General features: G+C 39.3%; 3 protein-coding genes across 7 annotated transcripts; 2 read left to right on the top strand and 1 right to left on the bottom strand.

Moving 5' to 3' along the window:
- The first annotated feature begins 210 nt into the window (after positions 1 to 210).
- Positions 211 to 2,664, top strand: LOC129732242 (sorting nexin-21). Of its 3 annotated transcripts, XM_055692919.1 has the most exons (5): positions 211 to 415; positions 475 to 509; positions 564 to 716; positions 1,232 to 1,925; positions 1,985 to 2,664. In XM_055692919.1, coding segments are annotated over exons 2-5 (984 nt in total). In that variant the 5' UTR covers positions 211 to 415; positions 475 to 508; the 3' UTR covers positions 2,121 to 2,664. The 3 variants fall into 3 exon arrangements, with proteins under 3 accessions (XP_055548894.1, XP_055548895.1, XP_055548893.1); XM_055692920.1 differs by having other exon boundaries at positions 211 to 509; positions 564 to 674; XM_055692918.1 differs by having other exon boundaries at positions 212 to 509.
- LOC129732244 (uncharacterized) lies at positions 2,368 to 4,251 on the bottom strand. Its single transcript, XM_055692921.1, has 4 exons — positions 3,462 to 4,251; positions 3,165 to 3,260; positions 2,893 to 3,098; positions 2,368 to 2,838 (listed from the first exon to the last, which is right to left on the bottom strand). Exons 1-4 carry the CDS (start codon positions 3,702 to 3,704, stop codon positions 2,796 to 2,798), a joined length of 588 nt encoding a protein of 195 aa, XP_055548896.1. The 5' UTR covers positions 3,705 to 4,251; the 3' UTR covers positions 2,368 to 2,795.
- A 7,479-nt stretch (positions 4,252 to 11,730) lies between these two features.
- LOC129732241 (aromatic-L-amino-acid decarboxylase-like) lies at positions 11,731 to 25,195 on the top strand. 3 transcript variants are annotated; one of them, XM_055692915.1, is made up of 6 exons: positions 11,732 to 12,121; positions 21,193 to 21,245; positions 21,351 to 21,436; positions 23,502 to 23,736; positions 23,796 to 24,045; positions 24,103 to 25,195. In XM_055692915.1, exons 2-6 carry the CDS (start codon positions 21,213 to 21,215, stop codon positions 24,963 to 24,965), a joined length of 1,467 nt encoding a protein of 488 aa, XP_055548890.1. In that variant the 5' UTR covers positions 11,732 to 12,121; positions 21,193 to 21,212; the 3' UTR covers positions 24,966 to 25,195. The 3 variants fall into 3 exon arrangements, with proteins under 3 accessions (XP_055548892.1, XP_055548890.1, XP_055548891.1); XM_055692917.1 differs by lacking the exon at positions 21,193 to 21,245 and having other exon boundaries at positions 11,731 to 12,121; XM_055692916.1 differs by lacking the exons at positions 11,732 to 12,121; positions 21,193 to 21,245 and adding an exon at positions 20,754 to 21,114.
- The last annotated feature ends 1,170 nt before the right edge of the window (positions 25,196 to 26,365 follow it).

Here is a 26,365-nt window from a genome sequence, read left to right as displayed (position 1 = left end):
CGTATAAACCTACAAACCGAAAAACGCATTGGTTACCGTGGATAACACTTCAAACAAAATTAAACAAAAAGTTTCAGTGCATACAGGCATACACTAAAGGCATTTTTATAGCGAACGACTTTGGCAAATCCCATTATGGCAGAGCTAGGGAAGAGAAGAGAGCTAAAAAATGGAGAATGAGAAAATCATAAAAAACACAAACATTAGAGATAATCAAACGTCAAAAAATGACTCACAACTTGCACTTTCCGTCGAATCAATTATACCTTTAAAGTTCTAACATTAGTAATTAGTCGCAATAAGCTGCTGTTCTGTGATAAGCGGTATTCATCACATTTATAAGCCTCAAAAAATCAATTTATAGAATAAAGTGTTTTATTGTCACGAGACATTAGTGTGAATATTGTTTACCATGGTCTCAAAAAGTTAAATAAAACAATCCTCTGAAGAATTAAGTGTTCATTTTTTTTGCAGTCCGTATAAATAATTGTGTTTTTTGAATATCAAAAGTGAGTATTAAATTATTCTTCCGGGATGAGCAGTACAGAACCATTTTTTCACAGTGCATCCAGCAGTTGTAGGTCACCGTATTACGGTTGATACACTCAATGCGGCGACTGGAGGTAGTGCCGTTGAGGATGACCCGGACAGTCCAGTGGAAGCATTCGAGCAAAGTATGTTAACTATAAAAACGCAAACCCGAGGCCCAATCCAAGGTATCCCTAGCAGCCAGAGAACTGAAATTTCTTCGCCTTGCTTTGTAACTTAAGTCATTAGTCGCTAGTTGTAATAGCGCTTTTGTTCCTACTTTGTCTCACGAGCTCGTCAGTGGGCTGAGTCATATGCATGGTCGATTTTAAAAGAAGTTTGATTTACTTTATTTTGAAAAGTTTTATTCGTCACATATTGTCACAATTTTGCATGATAACTTTTTGATTTCAATTCTCTTTGGTTCAACATAGCGCTTTTGGAAGTTTTTTTCATTACTTAAAAAATTGAATTTTCCATTTTTGGTAATACCCTACGAAAGTCGAAACTTTCTTGTAAGTTCCGGTGAATGCTACTTTCATCGACATGACTGTATCTCTTTCTCTAATTTACGGAAAGGCTAAAAGCTGTCAGATATCAACCTTCAATTGCATTGAGTTTTTTTTTCAGATGCATCGGCAAATCTTTGTAGGTTATTTAGTACCTACTTATTAAAAAAAATAATAAATATTTTCATTTTTAGATATCTGGCAGCGTCCAAGCAGTCGACCATTGCCAACCGATGACGGCACAGTGTTACGCTTCGAGATTTCTTGCGCCCGTATACTTCCTCCGGCAGACAGTAACAGCGCTACAGGTGCAAAAAAGTATGTCGTCTACGACGTCAGTGTTCGTGTGGACAGTAAGGAACCAGATCCCAATCCAACCAGTATAGAACGTAGATATACACACTTTTTGAAACTATATGAGAATCTTAAGAAAGAACATCCAACACTGGTTCAAAGCGTAGTTTTTCCCAAAAAGGTCCTGATGGGAAATTTTACCGCTGAACTGGTTGGGGAAAGAAGTGCTGCTTTTGAGAATTTTCTTGATTATATTATTTCGGTGCCTTCACTGCGTGATTCGGAGCATTTTTTAGAATTTTTACAAGCCGACGAACTAAGCAAGGCCTGTCAATTACTGGATGAAAGAAGGAATGAGTTTGCTGTGCCCATTTTGGAGAACACCTTTCGTATACTGAATAAAATCTTCCTGGACAAAAGCAAATGTGTTCTACTGCTCTTATGTCGTCTCGTTGCTGCCTGCACTACTTCTCCGATCCCGCACCCCTTAGCCGAGCAGTGGGCCGAGCTGGCGCTTAGACGTTACGAACACGTGTGCGATACTGATCTGCTGGTACTTTATATACCGTTGCTACAAACTTGTTTGCATTTGTGGTACGATTCGTTTTTTTTTTTTTTAATTTTAAGGCTAACAACTAAAATTTTCATTACAGGTGGCAACGCGGACGCGATAGAACATTACTAGAAGAGCGCCTAGATCAGATGGGTAAAAAAGGTATTAAAGTCAAAGGTGGACCAACACTGGCCAAAGCTATTCATGCCCTTGAACCGAGAGCAGAAACAATATGAACAACAAAGATGTAAACCAGAGCTTTGATATCAGCAATACAGTTCATACATTGAGAACGCGCGAAAGCCGGATATCTATTTTAAATTTTACATCACACATATGTGCATTATCTGTAGTAGATACAATTGATTTGATCTTATTTCCCAACGAGTTATTAGATGTTTATGTGCAACGTTAGGTATTTAAGTGCAATCAAAATATTGGCAGGTTGTGATTTACGTAGTAGTATTTTGAAAGGTACAATGATTATTTCGGTATAAGTTTATTATGTTTGTATTAGCAAAAATGTCCAAACGATAACTGTTTTAGAATTAAATTTAACCTGTCCACAGCATCAATTAACGCTCTTCTACTTATATTGCCAATACATTATGTCAATAAAACCTCTAGCCTGCTCTTTAAAAATATCCCATACAACTGTTAATGAAATGCACCGTGACAACAAACCTTCGTAATACTACTCGCTCAGTGGTTATCATATCAATTTTATATGCAATACGGTCGATTACATTTCGAAATTCTTAAATATACAGTCGTGTAAAAGTGAACTAGTAATCTAATCTCATATCACAACCATTCTACGCACATAACTGGCATAAACCAAATTGCTTTGCTCATTTCAGTTGAAACTAGACAACATTTTTTGCCTTTTGTTCGTCTTCTCTCGTTCTAGATTATTCAAGTCGTGTTGATTCGTGTCCAATAACTGGAAGCGGTCTAAAAGTGCTACAGGTTAAAGCAAAGTTCAATCGCACAATAAAAAATACTCACCTCCTTACTCCAGGAAAACGCAATTGTCGCATCTTTTGAAAACAATTGCATAGGTAAAGTGTACTTAAAAGATATATACCAGCCACTAGGTTACGGACGAAAATAAAGCCAGCTTCCCCTTTCGATGCTTCGATCAACCGCGTCAGTAGTGTCCGAGTTTTGTTGAAGCTATGAAAATAGCAAAACATTGTACGTACAATAATTGCCTACAAAAAGAAGCGAAAAAATGCTTATTGATAAAAAGTAAATTTTATTGACTTTATTGTACATACCAATATTTTTTCATCTCGTAGATACCGTAGAAAATATTGGTTTGGAACCCATAATAAACGTAAGGAAAGCTCACATATTATAACATTCACAGCTATCTATAATTCAAAAGAAAACTTTTTCATAGCATTCAGCATATTAATTTGACGAGTTAATAAAAATAAAAACACGCATCAATAAGAGTTTAGTTTTAAATATTGATAGGCGGTTTTCATTAAATCATTAGACTGCGGTTTAGGTCTTTTACGTTATAGTAATTTAAAACCTTTGACCAATTTTTTCGAATGTCACAAATATACCTTGAAGGCAAATGGCAGTAAAGTCTTCGCTGAGTCGTTTCTTGCGCGTCGATTCGACGTTTTTTCCAGCCAATTTTCAAAGAGAATACTACTGGCTATCACAAACATAACCGACGCGAAATCGGGAAACATGGTTTCCGGTGCTTTACTCAGTTCTCCGAATAGGTCTACTAAACTTAGAGAAGTAGCGTGTCCTATAATGGGACCGAGTACAATCGCAGCTCTTTGATAGTTGAAAGCCATATTGATTATATGTTAAGTTTTTGTCAGATTCGGCTAGTCCACTGTCAAATCTTAAAATAAGGCAGAGCTTTCTTTGATTTTTTCATGAAATTTAAGTACCCACGGTTATGTCTCAAAAGCATCCCAGCAAAGACAGGGACAATACAAAAATATTATTTTAAGGGATTCTATTCCCTAATTACTTCAGCCCAAAACATTAACTGGTTAAATTTTCCAACATTCTGTGGCGTTTGTAAAAATATACTCTGTAAAGCGAATATTTTTACCATAAAAATCATGAATACACTCGAAAATATCATAACTTCAAATACTTCACTAGCATCATTCATACGGGTACGGTTAAACGACCCATAACAATATTAGGACAGCATGATTCAAACAACCCTGATATCCTTCGACGAAAAGTTTTGGTTGTTTAGGGATGTTTGAGTTCTTAACAGTTGTAGTTAACCAACAAAACGTTGTCGGAAATATAGGCATACCATCAACACACACGTTTTGATTTTTGATATCACCTCACAAATTGTAATGTTCAACTACAATATAAATAATTTGTGACAAGCAAAATTTGTTCATGTAGGTAATAGACTTTACAAGTCAGAAGGTCAGTATTTTAATTAATAATCTTATCGCTAAGCTGTCAGTAGACGCCCCGTGCCTTCGCAAAATTGTATAATGTACCTAATCTATGTCATAACAAGTTTGATGTTGAGCAAACCGTTTCATAAAATATACGTTACTTCTGGTGTAAATAACAACATTGATTTTTTTTTCACTCAAACAAGCATCCCTAGATTTTCAAATCATCAGCATCTTCATCTGAACCTACTATAGGTGATAGCATAGCCTGCCTCATTTCTCGATATAATAGAACTAACTATGAAAGTGACGATAACGAAGCTACTCGCATCCTGCCGGCCGACAGTTGCAGTGGAGCGGAACTCCAGCCCGCATGTTCCGTGTACGGCGAAACTCTCGAAAGGCGACAAATCCCTAACAGTTAAGCGGAAATTGTGTTGATTCATTCCTCTTTGAGTTTGATGTTCCTAAGTGGTTAGGGGAATCCTCCTCCCGCGTGGGTTTGATGCTTTACTGCTTTCAAGAAGCGGTTTTCTGCTGAATGAATCCACTTGTTGAATGGGTGACTATATACTCCGTTTTCCACTAGAAAAAAAGGTAACATTCTGTTTCATTTTCTCCTATGGTAAAAAACCTTTCTTTCCTTTCAGCGAATTTTCACCCCATGCTATTAGTTGCGGACGGGCCGGAACCAGATTCAACGATAGAAAGGTGATGAGCTAGCTTTAAATGATGAAAATCAGATATTCGATTCTGGATTTTGTTTTCCAGTTTATTTTTCTTTGTGCAAAATCTGGTACGTAAAAAAATTGTTTCAATATGAAACTTATGAGAAAGTCATCTCTCAAAGTATTTATATCTGCTTTTATATTATATTATTATTATTATTTTAGTATTTTAATCTGCTTTTATTCATATTATTCGATTTGAAAAGTTCATGTTTCGTGGCAATGGAGCTAAGTTCCAGTGTGAGGTCTGTTTGTCTATGATTGAACGTTTCTCGTTTTGCCCAGAGTATACTAGTTGCATAGAGAGTGGGAAAATAATGGATGAAAAGCTAGCCGAGAATCTTAACAGACGGTACGAGAAAGGAATACAGGATAAAAGCTTTTCGCAGTGTTTCATGAGATTGGCAGTGATTTATTTGTGTACATATGTATTGAATAGGTAGCGACTTTTTGTCTGACTGGAGGATTGCAAAGCTTCGGGTATATGGCGCACATAAGTTGTTTATTCGCTTTTACTCTTCGTACCTTGACAACTGAAGTTTGAAGATTATTTTAAAATTTTCTATTGCTATGGTTTTGATTTTTACTTTCGACTCATTTTTTGACGTAAAACCAGCTCTTTCGGGAAGTTCGGTTACATAGGGACGTAAATTGAAAATCTAAAAACGTGAAAAGGGAAACTATAGTACCATTGAAAATTGTCAAGCCTTTTTGAAACGCAGATTCCGACCTCTGATTAGTCACTTAATGCTTGCTCTTCCTAGCCCGGTTGTCAGAATTACACAGCTAGTAAACCTGGAATGCACTATTCGGGCTATATAAGAACCTGCTCCTGCTTAAACCAATCATAATACTAGAAGATGGCGACTAGAAGGGTCCTAAAGGGTGTTACGGTCAAGAATTGTCCAAACGAAATAATGTGTAAATTATTCTTTTTTTTGTCAAGCTCAATTCGCACAGAATAAAGGAAAAATATTGACTCATGCTTCCTTTCTAGCGAATGCGAGTGGCCGTCCGTCCTTTTGACTCCTAGTTTTGTGCAGCCTTCTTGGACGATTGTCCAGTATTTTTCTGTAGGGCGAAGTTCTGGTGTGCTGGGAGGATTCATGTTCTTTGGCATCACCTAGACGTTGGTCACGGCACTCCTTGGCCTTTTTCCCGATGGGCCGATTTGTTTTACCTATCGTCACGATTTGGAGCTACCACCATTTTGTAAGTCGACAATCCGCTCGTTTATAGCTAAATTCACAGTTGTAGACGACATCTCGGATGGGAAGGTTGGGCTTCCGCTTAAAACTGATGGCCACTCCTTTCATCGTTTTGCGGTCTTCGATTTCGGATATCGATTTACTTTTATATTTATTTTTTATTCGAGAATTTTTTTTAATTAAACGTTTTTTTGGAGGGAAAGCCGTTTAAAACCGTTATGTGCTCGACAAAAAAGTACCTTTACGCGTCCAACGGAGTACCCGGGTACTCACAAATTAAATTCTTATCAGTTTTGCAGTTTGCCTCCTATGTCGATAGTTTTAGCACCAAAAGATTCAGAAAGTCATCTTTATATTTTCAAATAAGCGTTGGTGGTGTCCCGTAAGAATTTTCTTATTTCCGAAAATCTGGGTTTCCGGGTATATATTCCGAAAAAAAAACCAAGCTGCGAATGCGCGTATCGTTGAAAAAAAGCAGGGATAAAAACTTTAAAATTTCTGCCTTACAGTGACGAACCCGCTATTCGACCAATTCAATATTTATTAATTAATGATCAAACCAGCAAGAGAAGCAATGCAAGGACGAGTGATTAAATACAACGATTCTATGACACTTATTAGAGCCATTTACACAACGTTCGAAAAACTAAAAACAGAAGAGAGTTCTAAAAAGTTATAATCTGAAACAGTAAATACATTGAAGGAATTACAGCATTAGAAATCCATCTTCGAGGGTCGCCTTATTCAAAATCGACGATACTGAGAGATTCTATTCGCGAAGAAAGAATGGAGCGATTCAACCGCTAGCCCAAATTCTAAATTTGACGATTCGCATTGTTTGATCAATGTTCATGTTCGGTTTTATTTTGGACCGAACTGTAACATAGTTGTCCGGGCTAGGTAACGGACTGGGTTATGCTTCCGAGGTGTGAAAAAGTTTGGACAAAATAAATTGAACTGAACGTAAACATGAATCACAAGAAGCACACTGCAGGAAGTTTAGATACTGCCTGAATATTGAATATTTGAAAAAACTAGTCTTGTGTGTCATTTTTTGCCCACGATTTGTTCAATCCAAGAAATCAAAAAGTGGACAATAAAAATTTCTGGAAAATCTGGTCAATTTTTGCAGCAAAATTTGTTTTGCATTGTTCTTATATAATCAAACATATAAAACTGTGATTGGGCTCACCAAAAGATAGAGTAATTTAACCTTTTCGGATTTAAACATGGTTCTTTTGAGATTTAATAGATTTCTCATTTGTTTTTTTTTTTACCTAGTATCAATCAAATATATGAGAAAATTGCGTGGTGGGGCAATGAAAACGCGTGGGGGGGCTAAGCCCCCCTAGCCCCCCCGGTAGCTACGGGCCTGGGTGAAAGTGTCAGCGGTAGGTGCAGCGGCGCTTCCTCTATTAAAAAGTTGCTTTGTGCAGTAGCGGCACTTCATCCAATGAACAATGACACAAGTAAATGAATTGAAGATTTAATATTCTCTCGGTTTGCGCTAGAATAAAAAATGTTAAATGCAATTTTATTCTGCATGCTTTCTGACGGTTAAAACTTGTTTGCGCTGCATAGTGTTTGTTCCATTCCTGCTCAGTGATATCGTATTTATATGGGCAAATTGAAATTTGGTAGCACTTCAACTCCTATATTGCACAAAATTTTAAACATAGTTGATACAAGTAATGTAACAAACAACGTTATGTAGTTTTATGTCAGCTTTGCGGTCAAAGATTTTTTCAAAGAAATTGTGTTTAGTACCAAACGAGATTTCCCTCTTTTGAGACCCTCATGGTGTTTCTAAACTGATAAGATTGGGCCAAACGGGATTCCAGTCACGATCACTAATTGTTAATAGACGTTTTTTGAACGCCAACTTCCTTGTTTCCTTGACATTTTGCTCATCAATGAACATCGATAGTTGCTCGGGCCGCTCCAAGTATTCAATATAGCTTCGCGTTCTTTCGAGTCTGCAAAGTAAAATGTAGCACCAAAGGCCTTTGGTAACGTCTAGTTTATTGGCAATTTTTTGCTCAATAAAATCAGTCATTGTAAAAATCGAAAAATTCACTTTTGGCGCCATACAAAACTATGTGTAATTCAAGTACCAAGATAGTGACTTTAAAGCGACGTATATTTCACTAACTGTGAACAAAAATAAAATATTCTTTTTTAGCCCGCATAATTTAAATTAAAAATTCACCATACTTGTTGATCTTAGTACAGGTATACCTCGATTTTACGCACATTCTTGGATTTGACATGTGCGTAAAATCGAATTGTGCGTAAAATCGAAGCAAGAATTTTAATTTTTTTTATAACTCAAAATTATTTCCCGTAATAGTAAATTTGCAAAAAAACATCTAAGAGAACATTCGATTATTACGTAACGCTTGAAAGAGGGGTTGAAAAGTTTGACAACGTATACAAAAAAATTTCCATGTCAGAAAAAGAGACATAAGAGGGGGAGGGTTCGAAGAAGGTAATTATTTGCGTTACGTAACTAATAGGCATTCTCTAATAAACTATGTATGGCTTCCATAAAATACTTGAAAATACTCGAAATACATACTAAAAATACTTGAAAGGAATTACTTAACGCAATGAATATGGGCGTATGTGTGTATATGTATGTGTGTTGTGTGTGTATGCGTGTGTTAGTGTGTATGTATGTGTCTATGTATGTGTTTATGTGTGCGGATGTGTACAAGTACGTGTGTATGTATATGTATATGTATATGTATATGTATATGTATATGTATATGTATATGTATATGTATATGTATATGTATATGTATATGTATATGTATATGTATATGTATATGTATATGTATATGTATATGTATATGTATATGTATATGTATATGTATATGTATATGTATATGTATATGTATATGTATATGTATATGTATATGTATATGTATATGTATATGTATATGTATATGTATATGTATATGTATATGTATATGTATATGTATATGTATATGTATATGTATATGTATATGTATATGTATATGTATATGTATATGTATATGTATATGTATATGTATATGTATATGTATATGTATATGTATATGTATATGTATATGTATATGTATATGTATATGTATATGTATATGTATATGTATATGTATATGTATATGTATATGTATATGTATATGTATATGTATATGTATATGTATATGTATATGTGTGTATGTGTGTAAGTGTGTTTATGTATGTGTGTCTGTGTATGTACGTGTGTGTTTGAATATGTGTGTGACCCGCACATACTGTTTGCCCACAAACTAACGCCGACCTCCATTGAAAACAGCCCCTCTATTTTGCTACAGTAGGGGTAATAGGGGCATAATGAGCACCCTAACTTGGTTGCTGATTTAAGCATGCAAAACGACAAAAATTTTAAGCTGTCTTCAGTGCAAAACTTGAATTAACTATCTATAATTAAAGGTACACTATTCACAAATTGAAAAGTTTATCGTATAATGGGGAAAAACACAAATTAGATTCATGCATCAAAAACTAGCAATCAGTCGATGTGTGGGGCACAATGAGCACCCCACTGGGGCATAATGAGCACCTACGGGGTATAATGAGCACTCTTATAGAACATATCTGGAAACTGTGTAGAAGTACAACTAATGGGCCAACGTTTTTTGCGGGATGCCGTGATACTTGACGGCTTATTTCGTGAATGTTCCATCGCCCCTTATGGTGGCCAATTCTGCCTGCAGTCCCTTTTTCTGACCGATTCGGTCTCAAAGATTTTCTAATATATGTTCGCACCATCACTGTAAACAAACACTGACTATGGAAACAGACAAACTCACAAGTCTACTGAGATGAATTTTAGGTAAGTTTATGTGACAAGGTGTGCTCATTTCACCCCACCTAAAGGTGACCATTTTGCCACTATCGAATTAGTTAAAGTTAACATGCGATTTTAATACTAATTATAGCTTAAAATCAAAACTTCAATGATGGTGAAATTTGGGATACGACCCATACGTAATATCGATGTGTCTACATACTTGATTGAGCCATTTAAACGAACGTAAAAGCTTATTTTGTAGTGCGCAATAATAATAATTTTTCCAACATCCGGAAAACAAATTGATTTTTTCAATATATTTCCATATTTTAAACAGACAAACCACTTTTGTTCTACATAGAGAGATACTGTAGTAACTACGGAAGAGTTCCACATACCATATTGTATTAAAAAATGCGTAGTTTCGCATAAAAGAGGGGTGCCCATTTCGCCTCGTGTGCTCATTATGCCCCTAATCCCCCTAGACGTTTTATATAGAAGTGTGAGTAAATTACTCTAAAAAAGCTGTGTGCGTACGACATCTAATATTTCACACGTTAGACACGTACAAAACCTTAAAAAAGCTTGCTGCTTCGAGATGTTATTGTTACTGTCTCTCGGAGGGTTTCGGCAGATTCGCAAGCCTATTTGGACAGCCCTTTATTTGTGAACGATGTCTAATATGTGTAATCCTGCGTTATGCACAATTTACCCGAAAACATTAGAATTAAAAATGTTTTTGAAAATAGTGTGCGTAAAATCGAGGTAAAATGTGTGTATAATCGAGGTATTCCTGTAGTTTGGATTTTGAATTATAGAACTACAGAAATCTTCTCAACTATAAACATTTGTGTTTTATGTAACATAACGTGTAGCGAAAAAACCTTTGTAGCAACAAGTATTACGGTTGAGCAATCGAATTGGTTTCCATCTTATCTATTCCGCTTACAGTAGCTAATTATCGCAACGTCCACCAAAAACAGTCGATTTAATCTGAACGTGAACATGTTGGTATATACATACACGTCCGGAAGGGGCACTTGAATTGGATTTGCACTCTGTATCGCTCATATCTACTTCATTCATGCATATGTATAAACGAGCACAACTTATCACAATCTGCTTCCCACAGAGTCAACCGTCAGGAGTGGAAACCAGTCCTGTTCTTGTCTAGGTGCTAAATGTAGGAGTGATGTGCACTAGATTTGAGATATTTACCGCCACAACGTCCTAAACCTCAGCATGGTGATATTTAGTCAATGGCCAATGAACATAATAAAATAGTCCAAATTATACTTATCATTCATTACTGTAACTGTGAGTCTATCTAGCTTCTTTCAATTAAGATTACTATTGAAAGTATATACACGAATTAATTGCTAAACAACTTTTTGGTTAACAAAATTATTATCCTGACGATTAACCAACATACCTTTTTATACTTTTGCTATCTAGAAGCGATATTCCATCGGTCAGGAGTGAGTTCCACTGTGGCCCATCAATCCCTTTGGAACAACTAGAGTCTCTCAACTCTCACCGTTAGCAACCAACCAGCCTTATCGAAGAGTCGGTAGGTATGTACATGAATATTCACACATTTTCTCAACTGCCGTAACTACGGATGGCGGACGACAGCACAGACCATCGAGAATGAGAATTTAAGTGAATGAAGTGCACGTATTCTGTGATTTGCTCTAGTGAAGAACGAACTCTGCTTTAAAAGCCTGTCACGGCCAGTGTTGGCTTTCAGTAGCATATGAACGGTGCGATCGCGAGCACAAGCGTGTAAATACCTAGAAGTGGGTGGAAGTGATCCGACGCGAGTGAAGGCGGTATAATATAAGGGGGTTGAAAAGCTCTCGTTTGATGTAACCTGTTGCATTCGCACGTTTCGTTTTCGAAGGTGTGTGGATTGAAACGACAATTGCAGAATCGGTCAAGTGCGAAAAATCGTTTCGGTGGTTTTGGGTCTGTGGTGTTAGAAATCAACCCCCCACTTGTGTTGTGCGGTAAAGTTGTTGCCGAAGTGGCATTGAACAAAATAGCTGGTTGAGACTTTGAACTTGAACGGTGACGAAAAGAGAGGTAATTTTTTTCCGATCCGTTTTATAGCGTACCTGGGAGTGGTATGTGTAGAACATTGTAGGGGGCAAAACGGAAGTATAAGGAGAGTTGCGAAATTAATTCCTTTCATTTGATTTATGAAGGACAACGATTGCAGAAAACAGTTTTTGAACGCAAACTGTTTCGTGGAAGTGAACGGTGGTGTATTTTGCCGCTGAACAAGAGCGGAAGTGACAACTAAGTTTATCGCTGTTAGATAAAAGTTATAATGAATTTGTTCGTATCTATGTAATTTTTAATGATACTTTATACTCTTGATTCCAAGAGTTGAAACTAATTGTTTAAAAATTATTAAAAAACGCTCATTCAATATATGGTAACATTTTGAAGTCGATTAGCAATAACCCTAAACAACCTATCGAATAACAGATACGATTGAGTAAATAAGTTTCGGTAATCGAAGAAAAGTCAATTTTACAAGCTGTTTCCGCTATACATCAGTGCTTCCAACCAACGCCGCAGTAAATTAAGTTATTTGCTCCTTTCAATCTATAATTGAGTTATATTCGTCAGAAACTCTACGCTCCGCTTGTACAATTCGGGAGTGACATATACTGCTGGTACCCGGATAACTGTCCCATAATGAAAAACAACATGTTTTTTTTTATTTCTCTTTCTTAAGGAGATTTTCAGCCTTCGGCTGGTTCAGCTCCGGAAGCCCCGGAAGGGAGTTTCCCTGATTGCTATACATAATTGTTACAAATAATACATCCAAAAAAAGAGAAGTTTTTCGTGTTCACTGTCGGAGTTTGTTCTTGTCGGTGTTATTTCGTTTTCGGCTGCCTGTCTAGGTACTGTCGATGAAATGCTTGACGTCTTGTTTATCACCATGTCAGATTTGATTATATATACTGGTATCCTTCAAATTTAATAGTGTAGCTTCCGTTGATGGATCGTTCGCCAGGGCATCTCTAATACTGTCCGGGATTCCATGGAAATCCCGGATGCTTTGAAAACAGGGACAGTTTATAACCATGTGTTCCACCGTCATTGTAGTATTACAAGTGTCGCATCTTTTTTTAAAGGTTGTTGCTCTACCCATATTATGGGTAAAACGTGTATGTCCTGATCGTAGGCGGGATAAAACGCGTTGGTCGCGCCAGTTCGAAACATCCACCCATTTGGTGGTTTCGCCTTTTACTTTGCGAGTGAAAAGTGTCGTGTTAATTGACCATTCTGCAGACCAGGAAGAACGAAGAGCACATTTCACAAATTTTTTAGCGTCGTGTCCTGGGACATATTTGGTTGGCAGCGTGCCGGAACGGCCAATAGCCGCAAGATGGTCGGCCTCAATGTTGCCTTGGATTCCGCAGTAGCCCGGGATCCAAACAAAAACTGTATTCTGGGGGCCCACTTTTGTACTGCTTGTATCCATGGGTGTTTTGATGTCGGTGATTCCAATGCAGCGAGGGCACTAGCGGAGTCGGACATAATACATAAAGGTTTGTTAGCTGGTGTGGTGGCCGCGTAAAATATTGCTGCTGTTTCGGCCGAGAAGATCGAACATTGATCTGGTAGACGAGAAAAAACGCTGCAAGTCTGATCGGCAATTCCGAAACCTACCCTGTTTGCAGTCTTGGAGCCGTCGGTGAACCGATGGTGAAAATCTTGATATTGCTTACCCAGCAATTCTGCAACGTGTGCGTGCATGGCACGAGAATCATCTCCTGCTCGAAATTTGTTACTAATGGAACGATCGATTTCCAGAGTTGGCGCATTCCATCTCCTAGTTCCAGTCCAGTGGATGCATGCCACCGGAGGGAGCTCTAGATGGGTGAGGGAGCTGAGAACTCTATTCCCCTCTTTGAGGAGAAAGACCTCAGAGTTTCCATAGGTTTTCTCTAAATAACTGATGGTTCTGCAGTTTAATATTTCCGCGAATTGGTACTGGAAGAGCAGGATGCCGAGTTCAACGCAGGCGGATTCGGCTGGGGTAGATGGGAGAAGTCCTGCGATGATTCGTGTTGCATGATTGTATATGGGAGAAAGTTTTGTGTTAAACGAGTCGCCGGCCATGCAATATAACTCGATACCGTAAAATAATTTACTGTTTACTGTGGCTTTGGAGACTCGGAGAAGAATGTCTCTGTTGCTGCTCTTGTGTGGTTTAGAGAGCGTTTTGAGTATGTTCAAACGAGTCCTACATTTTTCTCTAGTATCGTTGAAATGATCTACAAATTTAAGGCAACGGTCCAGTCGTACACCGAGGATTTGAATAGTCTTTTTAAAAGGGATTGGGGTTCCGTTCGAAGTAACGGCCTTTGGTAGTGGGCGATGGGTAGATCTGCATATGTGGGACCTCACACTCTTTTCCGCTGATAGAACGAAGCCGACTTTGGATGCCCATTTAGTAGCAGCTGATACGGCGGCTTGAATTTTTGTGTGTAGTCTTTTCAGAGTGCGACCCATTGCCAGCAGGACAATATCATCTGCGTATACGAAGATGTACACATCCTTCACGAGGGATTTGAAAATACCGTTCATGGCGATTAAAAAGATGGTGACTGCAAGGACGGACCCTTGCGGAACACCAGTTTCCTCCGTTCGGGTTGAAGAGAGATGATTGCCGATGGCTACTTGAAAAGTTCGACCACGCAGGAAATTCTTTATGAAGTGCAATAGATGTCCGCCTAGTCCCCATTCGATAAGCTGTTGAATAACGCGTGGGGTCCACGCGCGGTTGTATGCTTTTGCCAAATCCAGAGATACGATGTCCACGTGCATATCTTCTTCCATTGCGTCTTGTAATACGTCTGCGAGCCCTGCGAAGTACGTACTCGTCCCGTGACCGGGGCGGAAAGCGTGTTGGCGGTGGTCTAGGAGAGCGTTGTCCTCGAGGTGTTTAATCAGGCGACGGTTGACCATCCTTTCTAATATTTTGCTGGCACAGCACGTCAACGAGATAGGACGATAGTGGCTTGGAGTAGAAGCTGCTTGACCTTGTTTAGGGATAGGGACTACTAGGCTGTGGTTCCAGGCTGCAGGTAGGGTGTTGTTTGTCCAATGACTGTTTAGAAGGTTCAGGAACGCTAGTTTAGTTTCGACTGGGAGGTATTTAAAAATAGGGTAACCAATATCGTCAGGGCCGGCGGAGTTCCCTTTACAGCGACTCAGGGCGAGGTCCAGTTCCTCCACGCGGAAAGGAGCGTTGATAGCTAGGAGAGGGTTGTCTTCCGGGATGACCATGTCATTCAACGATAGTCGATAGCCGTATAAAATCATTGTCGTATCTGTCAATGGCAGATAAGGAGGCGAAATAATCGGCAAGAGTGTCAGCGACAATTATGGGATCACGTGTGATACCATCTGGCGAACGTATAGTTATCCCTTCCGCTTTTCGTTTTCCGTTTAAGGCATTAATTTTGCTCCATATATCGGATGCGGATTGACCAGCGTTAATGCTTTCTAAGAACTCGTTCCAACTGTTTGTTTTCGCTGATCTAATGATCTGGCGGCATTCGTTTCGCCTCATTCGATATAGCTCGATAGCCTTATCTTTATCTGGGTGGCCGACAGGGAGTCGTTTAGCGGCTCGAAGTGCCTTCCTTCTGGCTTTAACTGCAACTTTAGTTTCGGGAGACCACCAATGAAGCGATTTCCGACCGGGGTTTGAACTTGACTTAGGGATAGCCGCGTTGGCCGCTATGAGAATGCACTCCTCCAATTCCTCCATGTTTACCAATGGACTTTCCTTTGTTAGCTGAACCATAGTTTGTGTGTACATCTCTCAATTGGCCTGGCCGTATAACCATCTAGGACGACGGGATGTTTCTGGGGTAATGTTTCCCATAGAGACGATGATTGGGACATGATCGCTGCCTGCCGGGTCTTCCCAAGTTTTCCACATGAACACATGTTAACAATGGAGGAGCTGACGGCGGATACGTCGATCGCTGTTTCGGTTTGTCCACGGATAAATGTCATGGAACCGTCGTTAAGAATAACGAGGTCCAAATTTTCCAATATTTTGGCGAAAGTAGAGCCGCGGTGGTTGGCTTTTAGACTTCCCCACGAAGGATGGTGTCCGTTAGAGTCACTTAGAACTAAAAGTGGTCCTGAAATATTCTCTAGTGTATGCTGAAGTTTGGGGTGAAGGTCGGCAAGTTTACCATTGGGCAAGTAAATGCTTACAACCGTTATCGGAAAAGGGTAATCTAACTTTATACCGACGATTGGGAGATAAATGTCGAAGTGCATCGGGGAGAATTGCATGTCTTCTGATATGCCAATCGCTACGGAATGGTAGATGTTAGATTGGCTGCAATTATAGATCCAGCGATACTTTCCGCCGAGTGTACGATTCATATGTGATGGATCGGCTCTATGTACCTCATGTAAAGCAATTATAACGGGGGAGTAGTTTCTCACCAAGAGTTCTAAGTCGCCAAGGTTTTTGTAGTAGCCATTGATATTCCACTGTATGGAAAAAGTTGGTTGCTGCGATCTTCATGGTTCAAAGGACCGGGTGGTTAGATTGGCCGATGCGGGGGTAGTGAAGGGTCCCGAGGCCCTATTGGGTTGAAAAACTCTGGCCATGGGATTAAGTAATGGGGCATTTCCATTCCAGTGATCTTGCGGGGGGAAAGTGAGGTTATCACGCGACCCCGAAAGATGTTGAAGATCGGGAGTTAACATTTGTGGTATTGCGGGGCATGATCTGATGGGAGCAGTGTTTGAATGAGTCACACCGGTGGAGAATGATCGACTGTGAGGCATTGATGACGATCCTGCTACGGGTAAGGCAGTGCCTTCTGTTTCCGCATACCAACGATCGTAAACTTCCGAATCGGTACGGGCAAGTATCGGTATGGTTTTTCTGTTGGGGGGTCTAATAGATCTCAGGTGGTTGGTGACATCCTGTAGGGGGGTCGTGAAGTTATCACTCGATTTAGCTTCCAGGCCTCCCTTCGTGTCCTGTTGGGGGATTGTGATGTTATCACTCGACCCGGTGACGCCCAAAAAGAGTCCCGACCGAGTTTCCAAATAGGCCATCTCATCTTCAGTGGTCGAACAGCTTTTGAGTTCGTTGTTGTCCTTAGGGGGATACAGGATAACCTGCTTTTCCGTCCCTTTTGCGACCCAAACAGAAGACCTAGGGTTGTCCGCCTCTTCGTTACTGTGCGTACCGATAGGGCCTCGGTGCTCCTGTGATCCGGTCACGTTTGTTGTTTTTGTGGTGGTGGTGGAAAAGGTGTTCGCGGTAGCGGGTCCCGAAGGAGTAGATACAAGGTTTTGGTTGGTTGGGGTTGTGGTGTATGATGTGGTTATAATTCTGTTAGAGTGATTTTTGTCCTCAGCGGTTGGTTTTTTGCTGTTACGATTTTGAATAGGTTTTGGAACCATGGGTGTTGTAGGAAGTGCAGTTCGTCGGTTAGGTGTTAGGCCAAGCTGAGGACGAGGATGAACGGGTTTTATTGGAGTTCCAACGAATCTATTTTATTCATTGGCTCGTCGCCCGATGATATCGCTAGGTCTAGATTATCGGTAGTACCCGAGAGCATGTTACCATTCAGGCTCGGAGTTTTTTCGAAGTCCGAAAAAATGATTGGTGAGTCAGTTCCTTTTCTTATTTTTGGTTCAATATTCTTCTGTGAAGTGGTTTTTTTCTTAGTTTCGGTGTTCTTCTGATGCTTGGATTTTGATTGGGAGGTATTGGTTACATTGGATATTAGATCTTCGGTTGGTTTTGTTGTGTTAGCTGACAGTAGTTCGTCTGATGTTGGTAGGGAGTTCTGGGTTTGGTTGGCACGAAGGGTAGCAATTTCGTAGTCTTTAGAAGCCACATCTTTTTTGAGTTGCTGATCTTTAGGAGACCAGGTCAGAGATTGTTCCGTATTTTTTCGTTAATGTCATCCTATCTTGTCCTGTAAGGGCGTTTTCCAAGCTTTTGATTCTCTCGTCTTTACGTTGCAGTTCTTCGCGGAGCTCGGTGATAGCCAGCCTGAGTTCGACTAATGTTTGTACATCAGAGTCAAAAGCCACGGGGCTGGTCTTTAGTGTTTCTTCGAGAGCGTTAATTTTCCTGTCCTTATCAACAAGTTCCTTGATTACTTGTTCCAGCCTCAATTCCAGAGTTTCAATCGTCTTATCTTTACTATCTTTGGTCACACCGGCAAAGGATTTGTTGCCAGTGGCCGTTTCGAAGATCCTTCTCGCTGCGGGGTACGAGATTTCCTTGTCCACCCGAATCCGCTGAATGGCGTCTTCTTGTTGATATACCGGGCAATTGCGACTAGAGATTGACTGAAGGTTTGTTAAGCATCTGGGGCAGAAAGCGGTTGCAGTGCAAGGGGAGTTTTCCACAATAGCGTGTTTCTGGGCACAGTGACCACAAGTAGAAGTCGGTTGCTGGCATCGCAGTTTTGTATGTCCAAAAGTGTAGCACTTGAAGCACAACATTGGGGCAGGGTAGTAAGGACGAGTTTTGCATCGGAGGTATCCGATATCAATGTGCTCAGGGATCCGTGTCCCTTCGGTGTGAGAATGATTGTTGCGGTGGGTTCCCTTTCGTTTCCGGGGCCGGTTCGTCTCGTGATCCGGCGAATACTTTCGACTTTTTGTTGTTTTAGATTTGATAAGATAACTTCATCTTTCACCTGTGCGATTTCCTGGCAACTGATCACGCAGCGGACTGTGTTGAGATTTGCATGTTTGGTAATCTGAATCTTAGTTCCATCATCTAATTGGTTCATAGAGAGCAAGCGTTCCACTTGCCATTTAGATCTAACCTTGAGAGCATAGGTTTTACCTCTAGCCTCGGGAATAGCACCGTCAATTTTACCCTTAATCCACCCTTCGATCGATGAGCGGATCATGAATGGGTTTGATGCTAGTTTTCCATCTTCGAGAGCTGATTGAAGTTTTAATACCACCAGTTCGCCATGGAGTCCATTAGGATCCATGTAGGACGGTAACGTTGCGCCGGTGTACGAACTATCCAAGTATTGAGATATTCCTCCCCCACCTGAATCAGGCAGAGGTGGAAACATCCCGTCCAGCGACATCGCTGGCACGGGGTCAAGTAGTGATATAGGTTGCCAGCAGTTTTTTTTTCCGATAGCCGCTCAGATGAATTACAACCGATACAGGGGAGCGAAGGGATTTGCTCTACGAGAGAGCACTCACGGTAGAGAGACGAAGACTTGTATGCAAGTGACGCGCACTGCAATGGCTGCCGAAAAGATAGCGTCTTTGTGATCTGCCTGATTAGAACAAACGAATCTTTCCAAAAATATCACTCCGTTTAGATCACAGGTTATAAACACTTTCGCTTTTGGAGGTCAGCAGTCGACCCCTAAAATGAAATTAGTGAACCGATCGGATATATATGCCCGATTTCACTCGCAGCGACGTAAGAATAAAACGATATATTGAGATGACGTCCGACCGCGACGAAAACGAACTGACGACTGAAAAACAACATGTTTAGAAAACGGCGATTTAAAATTATCCGTGAATTTTCGGATTTCCGACAATTACATCCAGAACCAATGACCATAACAGTTTCATGGCACCACCAGTTTATCGTTGAGAACAAAAAACCATGGATAAAATTGGTTTTACGTTATATAACTTGAAAAAAAGACAAAATGGGACAAAATATGCGGGTACATTTCAAAAGTACTCGCATATTTTGTCCCATCACATATAAATTCAACCAGCAACCGGCAGTATCATTGGCAACCTAGATTGTACTACAGAAAGACAACATTAGTCTAGTTAATTAAATTACATACTTCTATATGCCTGAAATAATCCGGTATACACTAATCTGGAGCAAAATTATATGTTTGCAGTTTGTACCACTATGCAGTGGGACTGTAATGCGGGTACTTTCAATATGGGACGAAAACAACTTGGTATTTTTTCCATGTTTTTCCATACAAAAGTATCAATTTTAATTTTTTTTCAAGAAAATATGATAACAATTAAGTCGATTCCCGATGATAACTCAAAAGTGACCAAAATCAGTATGGGACAGTTATGCGGGTACCGGCAGTATATCTGAACGTTGAAATAACTGCCCTATCGTTTTAATTGTAGTCTAGATATGAATTCTAGAAGTCGCGATATAATTAGTGTTTGTTGTGCTGTATAATTGTATTGACACCAATACTCGACACCTTCAAGTGGAGATTTATTAACACAAATTTATCAACAGTTAACAATAAAAATCTTGAAATCAGTCACAAGAAACAAAATTAAGGAAAAATCGTTCCAGTAGAATTATAAAAGTTGAACAATTCATCCTCAATGGTATTTTGTTGTGTTGGTTTTCTCTAATTTTTTTATATATTTTCACCAAATTTACGGTTTTGCCAAGTTCACGGTAAAACTTTGTTGTCCTTGATACAATCGAAAGTCGACTTACTAATGAAGAAGCATTTTCACGTTTTGGATACATATACTTCAAATACACTAAGGTCGCTTTTTACGCATGTTTTACGCGGATTCCGGAATTTACGCGGATTCCGGAGTTTACGCGCTATTTCTTTGCGCGGATTTCGGTTTCTCTTCACTCGGATTGCAGAATTTACGCGGATTCCGGAATTTACGCGTTTTTTTACGCGTAAAAAGCGACTTTAGTGTACTTCGAGATGACATTTAAATAGAAAAGTATAATCTGAAAAATGTTTATTTCATACATTCGAAAATTAATTTGAAATTAATTCGAAATATACTAATAATCGATAATCTGACAATGCTGATTTTGCTTTTGTTTATACTTTGGTACATTTGTACACACACACGTTTGCTAGATCCATATCCCCTATTGTGTCGTATTGAACAACATCCATTGTTTCACATCATTGCTACCATACTAGGTCAACTGCCGGTTCAGTTTTGTGTTCTCCTGTGCAATATTTAAGTAGATTATAAATTGTGTAATATTTTAGTTCTTCGTTTATTGATCACTTCATACTTTCATTATGCCAGTCCCAATGGAAAAACGTGTAATGTATAGCTATTACATAGCACCCATTTGATAATTTACATGTGTTGTTACTCTTATTTCACTCTAACCTTGTAAGCTTACTAACAAAAATTTGACATGGGAACCAACCGGTTCAAGGCTCCTCCCGTCGTAAGTTAATTTTCTCTACTAACAGATTATGTGCGAATACCACCGTTATAATACCGAACTGCTTTAACAATTGTTCATTACTTTTTCAATCTCTTCAACAAACAGACGGAGATGCAGGCTCCTCAATTCAAAGAGTTCGCCAAGGAGATGGTGGATTACATTGCCAACTATCTGGAGAACATTCGTGATAGGTAAGAATTTGAGCAGTGTAAAGTTAAGACATAAGTTAAATTTTCCCATCATCACACAGCGTTCTTAATTCTTACTAATTAGCAAAAGCACGTCGATTCACCTCACTATCAATGATCCGACATTACTATAAACTTGACCCACAGACAGCAGACTGTTGAACATGAGAGCCGGCTCAAATGCGCTAAATCGTGCAGCGTCTAGCGCAGTACAAAACTGCATTAATTCACTCGTAGGTTCTCAGAGTACACCTGTGCTGTCCGTTCAAGGTTGTACCTATAACTTGGCTGAGCCCATGCAAGCCCGCGCGCAAGCGAAAACCCAATAAAGAGTGACGCGCCAGTAGACCCAGGAAACGAATTCAATCAAGAAACGAAACTCTGGCCCGACTTGCCGCGGTAATGTTGTTGGGCTTTCAAGGTTCTGTCATGAGTTTCTCGATAGCGCGTAACGGTCGAATATTGTCTTTTATACCTATCCGGTTAAGCATTATTGGAGTCCAGTTGAAAAATTTGTTTGTCGTTAAGCTATAAGCAGCTCAGATTGCTGATAATTGTAACTCATGGCAACACAAACTTGCTTTGATATTGTAATAAATAAAATATATTGATTCTGCCGCTTCGATTTTCGCCTATGGTATCAGCTTGCTTCCAATGAGATTATCATATATGCGATAATACCATAAATTATTGAAAAAACTGTAAGTATTTTTGTGCTGGTAACTGAAAGCTAACTTAACTGTATTTACCGCCCTCATTCTCGTTGACATGTATAATTGGTTGTATGTTACCGATTTTACTGACTCAGTTTTTTTATGGAAACAATTTCGAATTTATTTTACCTTTAATAATATTTTGTATTGTGCATACAATCCTAAGAATAGAATGTTTAGAATGTTATTCTGTTAAAATATATTAATTCTAATTTCTCTAATCCTTCATAAAACATCGTTCAAAAAGCAATCACAACGTAGTGCAAAAAGCAACACTTAATTGAGCACGCAATGAAAGGAATGTCTTCACGAGAAGCCAGTTGCAAAAGGTTTGTTGCTTGCGCCCGCTGTGGAAGCAAGACAGGTTTATTATGGTAATTTTCGAGCGTGAGCTGTGTAAATTCAACCAATAATCTAACTGGTAGCGTCAAGGTTCATCACGAACTGTGCAATTCCTGGGGGTTGGAACGTTTTTTGATTCGCTCTGAATCACGAACTGATCGGCCTTTTTGAAAATGATATTGATGACCGATATTTATGTGCGAACAAACAAATTTCCTGCGTAACAAAAAAAACTTATCAGTTGCAAATATTAAGAATTCTATCTCAAGCCCTGTGAATGTTTTTAATACAGCAGACGAAAGCCCTATTCCAATGTCAACAGATAGTAGTAGAGCAGAAGCACCGATTTTGACCATAGTTTTTTTCCATACTAGTATTTAATGAAAATAAAAATAAATTTAATTAAATGATAAAAGTATGGGATTCTTCCGTCCTAAGATATCGAAACGTACATCAAACCATAAAACGGTCATGTCATTCTTCATGAAAAAGAAACAAGTTTGAAAATAGGCTTTTCAGTACTCGATACAATGTTTGTCTTATTTGAACATATTTTTCCTGAAGATTGTAAGTGAATTAATCGTCCAGTACAATGTGAACCTTGAACCAGATGTAGGTATATTTTGTAGAGGTAATACAATCGACATCGTTCACACACAGCACACTAGGTTATGTTTATACTTAACATATCAAAGTTAGTGCTTTCACCCTAATCACATCGAAAAGCGTTAATGAATAAAAATTTCTAAGCTGACCAGACAGACCAGTTTTATCCACGCCACGCACGTTCAGCAACCATTAGTCATCAGAGTGATTCCAAGCGAGATCGGGGAAACCACCTCTTCTGTCTTACCTTTAGGGTATTTTTCTGCGTCTTATCGGTGAAATGTATAACAGAGGGGAAGAGTATAGTTTACGGAGAGAAGTTGAAGTCTTATCGATTATTCATCCCAATTTTTGTACACATCGAAATCTGAAATTAAAAATATTACCTTCACTTTTTTTCTCACCAGACGCGTTCTACCGGAGGTTCAGCCCGGATACCTAAAGCCGTTGATCCCTTCGGAGGCTCCCCAGCAGCCGGAGCAATGGCAGGACGTGATGGCAGACATCGAACGTGTCATTATGCCCGGTGTAACCCATTGGCACAGCCCGAAGTTCCATGCGTATTTTCCGACGGCCAATTCCTATCCGGCAATTGTGGCCGACATGTTAAGTGGTGCCATCGCTTGCATCGGCTTCACCTGGGTAAGTTAGATATAACGTACATTCGTATCGTCTTACTTATCATGTGCGCTTCTTTTCAGATCGCCAGTCCCGCATGTACGGAGTTGGAAGTGGAAATGCTCAACTGGTTGGGCAAGATGTTGGGTCTGCCAGAGGAATTCCTAGCGAGCTCCGGAGGACAAGCAGGTGGCGTGATTCAAGGAACTGCTAGTGAAGCTACTCTTGTTGCTCTCCTCGGTGCGAAAGCTAAAGCCATAAAGCTAGCCCAGGAGGAACATCCGGAATGGGATGAAACAACTATTATTTCTCGACTGGTGGGATACACCTCAAGTAAGCCATTATAATTTTTATCTACCATCACAACAATAACATATAAACAAATTCAAGACCAATCTCATTCATCCGTCGAACGGGCTGGACTACTCGGAGGAGTGAAGCTTCGCTCCTTGAAGGCTGATTCGAATCTTCAACTGCGTGGTGAAACGCTCGAGGAAGCCATCAAGCAAGATCTTGCGGATGGTCTTATTCCCTTCTACGCAGTCTGCACGTTGGGGACAACCAACACCTGTGCGTTCGATCGTCTCGATGAGCTGGGACCGGTAGCTAACAAGTACAATGTTTGGGTGCACGTTGATGCGGCCTACGCAGGATCAGCCTTCATCTGTCCGGAATACCGTCACTACATGAAGGGCATTGAAACGGCCGATTCCTTTAATTTTAACCCACACAAGTGGATGTTGGTCAACTTCGACTGCAGCGCCATGTGGCTGAAGGAACCGTACTGGATTGTCAACGCCTTCAATGTGGATCCACTTTATCTGAAGCATGACATGCAAGGATCGGCTCCCGATTACCGTCACTGGCAGATTCCGCTGGGTCGTCGATTCCGAGCCCTGAAGTTGTGGTTTGTGCTGCGTTTGTATGGTGTGGAAAATATTCAAGCTCACATTCGTCGCCATTGTGCGTTTGCCAAACAATTTGAATCGCTCTGTTTGTCGGATAATCGCTTCGAAATTTTCACAACGGTTCAAATGGGTTTGGTTTGTTTCAAGCTCAAGGGCACTAATGAGCTAAATGAATCTCTACTGAAACTTATAAATGGCCGTGGCAAAATTCACTTGGTACCATCTAAAGTCAACGACACTTACTTCTTGCGCATGGCGGTTTGTTCGAGATTCACCGAGGAAGCTGACATTGACTATTCGTGGAAGGAGGTCGCGGCTGCCGCTGATGAGCTACTCAACAAGTAAAAAGGCCTCCGGAAAAGTTCCTGATAAGGTGCAATAGTATTGTTTTCTCCCTATTGCTCGCTGAACACACGTGAAAACTCTATGCGGGACCATGCAAAGCAACAATAACTACCATTCTATTGATGTATATACATAAGCAGATCGTATTCTCATTGTTATATTTAAGATGTCCCTTGATGTTGATTAGCCGTTGGAAGCATTATAATACAGTAATTTATTGTGGTTTAAAACTCTGTTCACTTGTTTAAAAGAAATTAGTCCATAAACAATAAATTAATTGATAAAATTTTTAACTTCTGCAATTGGACAAATAAGTTTGAAAAATATTCGAAAATTGATTAATTTTATTGCAAATAATCTCACAAAAATTAACTACATTAATTGGTCCAGATTTCATAGCGGTGATGATTATTAGATTGCTCTCTGAGGTCATAAGCTACGCAATATTAGAAATCAGGTCTTGTGAAAAGGTTCTTAGTTCTAGTCGGAATGGATAAAAATGTTTCTTTTCTTTCATGCTAACTTGCAAATCGAGCTTGCATGAAATCAGTTCTTTGCGTTATTGCGTACAAGTACTTTGAAGTGAAGTCGCATGCAAGATTGAGTGAAAGGTTGTGCTATAGCTTAGATACAAGAAACAGAAGAATACACACAAAGTAATTACAGTAAAGGTTCGATAATGTGTGATTATCATTATGTAGAAAAAAGCAATGTTATAAACATTTCCATTATGGCCATTCTTTATAAATATTTATATAATGGCCGAGATTGAACAGTAAAAATTCAGAAACAAAAGTTTAATAATAAGTTATTTGAAAAATAAATTTTATTTTGAGCGTTTCCATGCCAAATGATATGGAAATTCACAAAAATTTGATCGACCTTTTTTGATTTGAATAAAACATTACACAGCTTAGCAAACTGAGTATTTTTCGCGGGTGAATTTTGCAGACTCAGGAGTAATTTTCTAAAAGAAAGTAAGCATGTTCGAATAGGTTTTATTTGAAGCATTGTTGCACAGAAATCTTTCCAACAAGCAATTATGTTGAATAACGGCTTCTTGGGCTATAGTTCAGCCGAAACCCGCTTGTTAATAGCTTAAAAAGCTGTAAATCAACAAAATTGTTTGTTGGGTTTGGTTGTATAAAAAAAACGTCTGCGAATGAATTGCGGGGAACTTATTTTTAGGCTGAAAAAAAAACAGGACAACTAGGTTCAAAAAATGAGACTCTCATGAAGAAAAGTATTTACATTTTATTTTTATCAAAGCATTGATTGAACCTGCCTCATTCTGGTCTAAGAACTATTTAGCTGAGTATAAAATGAAATAAGCTCGTGAAATTTATCACAGGGAAGTTCGCAATCTTGCTTAAAATTATCGTGGCTTTCAACTCAACTCA

This window comes from Wyeomyia smithii, chromosome 3, assembly GCF_029784165.1.
Source record: "Wyeomyia smithii strain HCP4-BCI-WySm-NY-G18 chromosome 3, ASM2978416v1, whole genome shotgun sequence".
In the NCBI taxonomy this organism is placed as follows: Eukaryota; Metazoa; Arthropoda; class Insecta; order Diptera; family Culicidae; genus Wyeomyia; species Wyeomyia smithii.
Note: the sequence above shows the minus strand (reverse complement) of the source record. Positions and strands in the feature narration are given on the sequence as shown.

Bases quoted from the DNA above. Each gene is read 5' to 3' on its own strand.
- LOC129732242 (XM_055692919.1), top strand. The intron at 717-1,231 runs GTATCCCTAGCA...TTTCATTTTTAG, and splicing joins AACCCGAGGCCCAATCCAAG to ATATCTGGCAGCGTCCAAGC. The intron at 1,926-1,984 runs GTACGATTCGTT...TTTTCATTACAG, and splicing joins CAAACTTGTTTGCATTTGTG to GTGGCAACGCGGACGCGATA.
- LOC129732241 (XM_055692915.1), top strand. From the start codon at position 21,213: ATGGGAACCAACCGGTTCAAGGCTCCTCCCGTC. The intron at 21,437-23,501 runs GTAAGAATTTGA...TTTTCTCACCAG, and splicing joins CTGGAGAACATTCGTGATAG to ACGCGTTCTACCGGAGGTTC. The intron at 23,737-23,795 runs GTAAGTTAGATA...GCTTCTTTTCAG, and splicing joins CTTGCATCGGCTTCACCTGG to ATCGCCAGTCCCGCATGTAC.
- LOC129732244 (XM_055692921.1), bottom strand. From the start codon at position 3,704: ATGGCTTTCAACTATCAAAGAGCTGCGATTGTACTCGGTCCCATTATA. The intron at 3,261-3,461 runs GTATATTTGTGA...TTTGAATTATAG, and splicing joins TACTGCCATTTGCCTTCAAG to ATAGCTGTGAATGTTATAAT. The intron at 2,839-2,892 runs GTGAGTATTTTT...TAGCACTTTTAG, and splicing joins CGTTTTCCTGGAGTAAGGAG to ACCGCTTCCAGTTATTGGAC.